At 31.2% G+C, this 2744-nt stretch overlaps 1 protein-coding gene across 1 annotated transcript in view; it reads left to right on the top strand.

Moving 5' to 3' along the window:
• The window catches only part of LOC111385279 (MLO-like protein 3), a 10857-nt gene extending 8391 nt beyond the window's left edge, over nucleotides 1–2466 (top strand). Inside the window, exons 6-9 of the mRNA XM_023009660.1 lie at nucleotides 811–905; nucleotides 1006–1073; nucleotides 1260–1320; nucleotides 1880–2466. Coding sequence (XP_022865428.1) covers nucleotides 811–905; nucleotides 1006–1073; nucleotides 1260–1320; nucleotides 1880–2230 — 575 coding nt within the window. The 3' untranslated portion in view covers nucleotides 2231–2466. The remainder of the gene's footprint in view (nucleotides 1–810; nucleotides 906–1005; nucleotides 1074–1259; nucleotides 1321–1879) is intronic.
• Nucleotides 2467–2744: the final 278 nt, after the last annotated feature.

Genomic DNA, 2744 nt, shown 5'->3' with positions numbered 1-2744 from the left:
TTTTTTTTTTTTTTTTTTTTTAATCAAATGCTATTAAATTGTGGAGACTAATTTATTGCCTATCCTAATTATTGTCACTTCGTGGAGCTAGTCTTGGATTGACCTCTGTGGTGTGGTCATTGTGGGGATTGGAAGGGCAATAGAAGAATCAAAATTTAATTTAACGACAGTTTACAATTTATATTCTTTTAAAATTTTATTAATCAGAGTCCTTGTATAATTTGGTTTTGCCTGAATTTATTAGCCCTTGTTTAAGCCTCCTTTTCAATTTATACGTTTTTATTCAAACTAATTTTCAACCAACCACATATATTCTCTAAATAAAATAATTTTACATGTAAATTTAAAATATTTTTTTACTTTTCAATCACGCATTCTCCAAAAAAATCACTATTTCAAATTTTATTTTTACCGAATAATGGGGCTCAAACAAGGGCCTATAGATAGGGAGTCGTCCTTATACTTTATTATTTTATCATCAAAATGAAAGAAAGAGATGCTAAAGAAAATAGGAGTGCAATTTTCTCTTGTCAACTTTTTTTGTCATAGTGAATTATTATAGTGATAGGAGAGGACATAGTAACGAATCTTTATAAATTTTGCATATTCTCGAGCATTTATTTGTTTTTTCCTTTGAATTGATTGCTTTAGGTGGAATAGAATTAGTATTTATAATTCTCAACAAATGTGACAACCTCTTGTGATTTAATATCATGTTCAACCACTATATTGAAAGCTTAAATTGTTAAGAGGACATATAAGATATTCAAATTTAGAGTTCAACAGTAATAAATCTGCATTGATCATACAAATTAAGTAGTCTATTTATGGACTGGAATTTTGGCTTAACTTTCATGTGTTTGATGCAGAATGCATTTGAATTCGCATTCTTCATATGGGTTACGGTACAATTCATTACCTTCTGCGCAGTTCCTTACTTCATCGTTCATCCCATATGACATTAAGCTGATACTACTTTCTTTTTGGTTTGATATGAAAATACAGTGGCAATTTGGGATTAAATCTTGCTACCACGAAAACGTGGAGATTATTGTTATCAGGGTGGTATTAGCGTAAGTTTATATGAGAGCATCTCTGTCTGTTATGTTTTTCTATTGTTTTATTTCTATTCGACCATCTTCCCCTAGAAGTATTGTGGATCGAACGAAATGGAAAAAAGGATTCAATGAAAATTCATTTTCCTTTATTATTGAATATGTCAAAATTTGAAATTTGAAAATTTTCTCATACATTTCCAGGGTTATGGTTCAAGTCCTTTGCAGCTACATAACACTTCCTCTCTATGCACTTGTCACTCAGGTTTGCAAGTCGATCTCTCTCTTCTCCCCATTTCTATATACAGTCGATTAGGTTTTAGTTAATATTATATTAACTAAACAAAGATACATAGTTTGGGTATCAGCAAAACCTATTTATGAAAATTATGCAAATGTCAAAAATAACACGGGTTTCACATATAGTGTGAAAGAGACAGATTAATCTTGTAGACAATTATTTCAGTTCAACAATAACTAACGAATTTATCCTATGATTTTTTTTTAGAAAAACATTGTGAAATCCTAGACGGACTCTCCTATTCTTTTTTATTAGTAATCAAAATTAAATAGGCGGGTGGAGAAATTGAGAACCTTACCTCCTGAATTAAATCGAGAGGGTGTAATGAGAATTTATGCTATGGTTCATTTCAGTAATTTATTTTCATCATAAAAATTTATATCTGAAATATTCATCATTTTTGGAATGTCAATCAAAGTACTTAACAACTGAAAGCTCACAATTTGAAGAACTTCCTTAGTAGTTTCCAAGATCACATTTCCTTAGCACAAACTAAAACTTGTTCTTCGTGTATATTGATCAGATGGGTTCTCAATATAAGATTGCAATACTGGAACAACACACAGTCCATGCAATTAAACAATGGCATGCAGACGTGAAGCAAAAGATGAAGAAACAACCCTACTCACAGTCTCGACAAGATGACTCCACCACGACGTGGAGCAACAGCAGAACTCCTTCCCCGAATGTCTCGTACCATCAAAGAATGCCAACTCTTGCAGAATTCACTTCTCGTAGTCGAGGTCATCACGAGATCACTGAAGAACATCAAGAGCAGGAAGATCAAAATGAAGTAGATGGGCACGATGAAATTTCCATTTCACCCAATGAGGTGGAAATACAAGATGAATTTATGCAAAACCGTCTTGACTGATAAGCTCATTTACTCTATTCATTTGTATGCGTATTTTTTGAATATCAATCTAAATAGGTCTGGTCTAAAACGACAAAGAAGGAGGTTGATTAATTGTGTAATTCAATTTTTATTTCAATAGTCTGAGGTTTAAATTTGGGGTCTCCTTAATTTATTGAAAGCGCTGTAATTCAACGAGTAACTCATATGCAATCACACGATTCAAGTATAATAGTTAGCTTTCTGCTTTTTGGAAATTATTGATGTTTTCAATTAACAGAGTTATTTTTGGTGAAATAACTACGTTTTATCATGAAGTCTATGACTTGATGATAATAGGATTTATATGAATTGAAATATTATTAAGAGTGTTATATATGTGTATTTGAATAATTGAATTGTTGTGTTTTAAGTTTAGATAATAACATAATTGAGATATTTATCATATATTATAGGCTGAACATGCTATTTATAAACTTTGTCATGGAGGAACCCTAATTTGAAAGAGGATGACATTTGATAAGTTATCTTATGA

Source organism: Olea europaea, unplaced genomic scaffold, assembly GCF_002742605.1.
Source record: "Olea europaea var. sylvestris unplaced genomic scaffold, O_europaea_v1 scaffold3111, whole genome shotgun sequence".
Lineage (NCBI taxonomy): Eukaryota > Viridiplantae > Streptophyta > Magnoliopsida > Lamiales > Oleaceae > Olea > Olea europaea.
The sequence above is the reverse complement of the archived record's forward strand: the minus strand, read 5'-3'. Positions and strand labels throughout refer to the sequence as shown.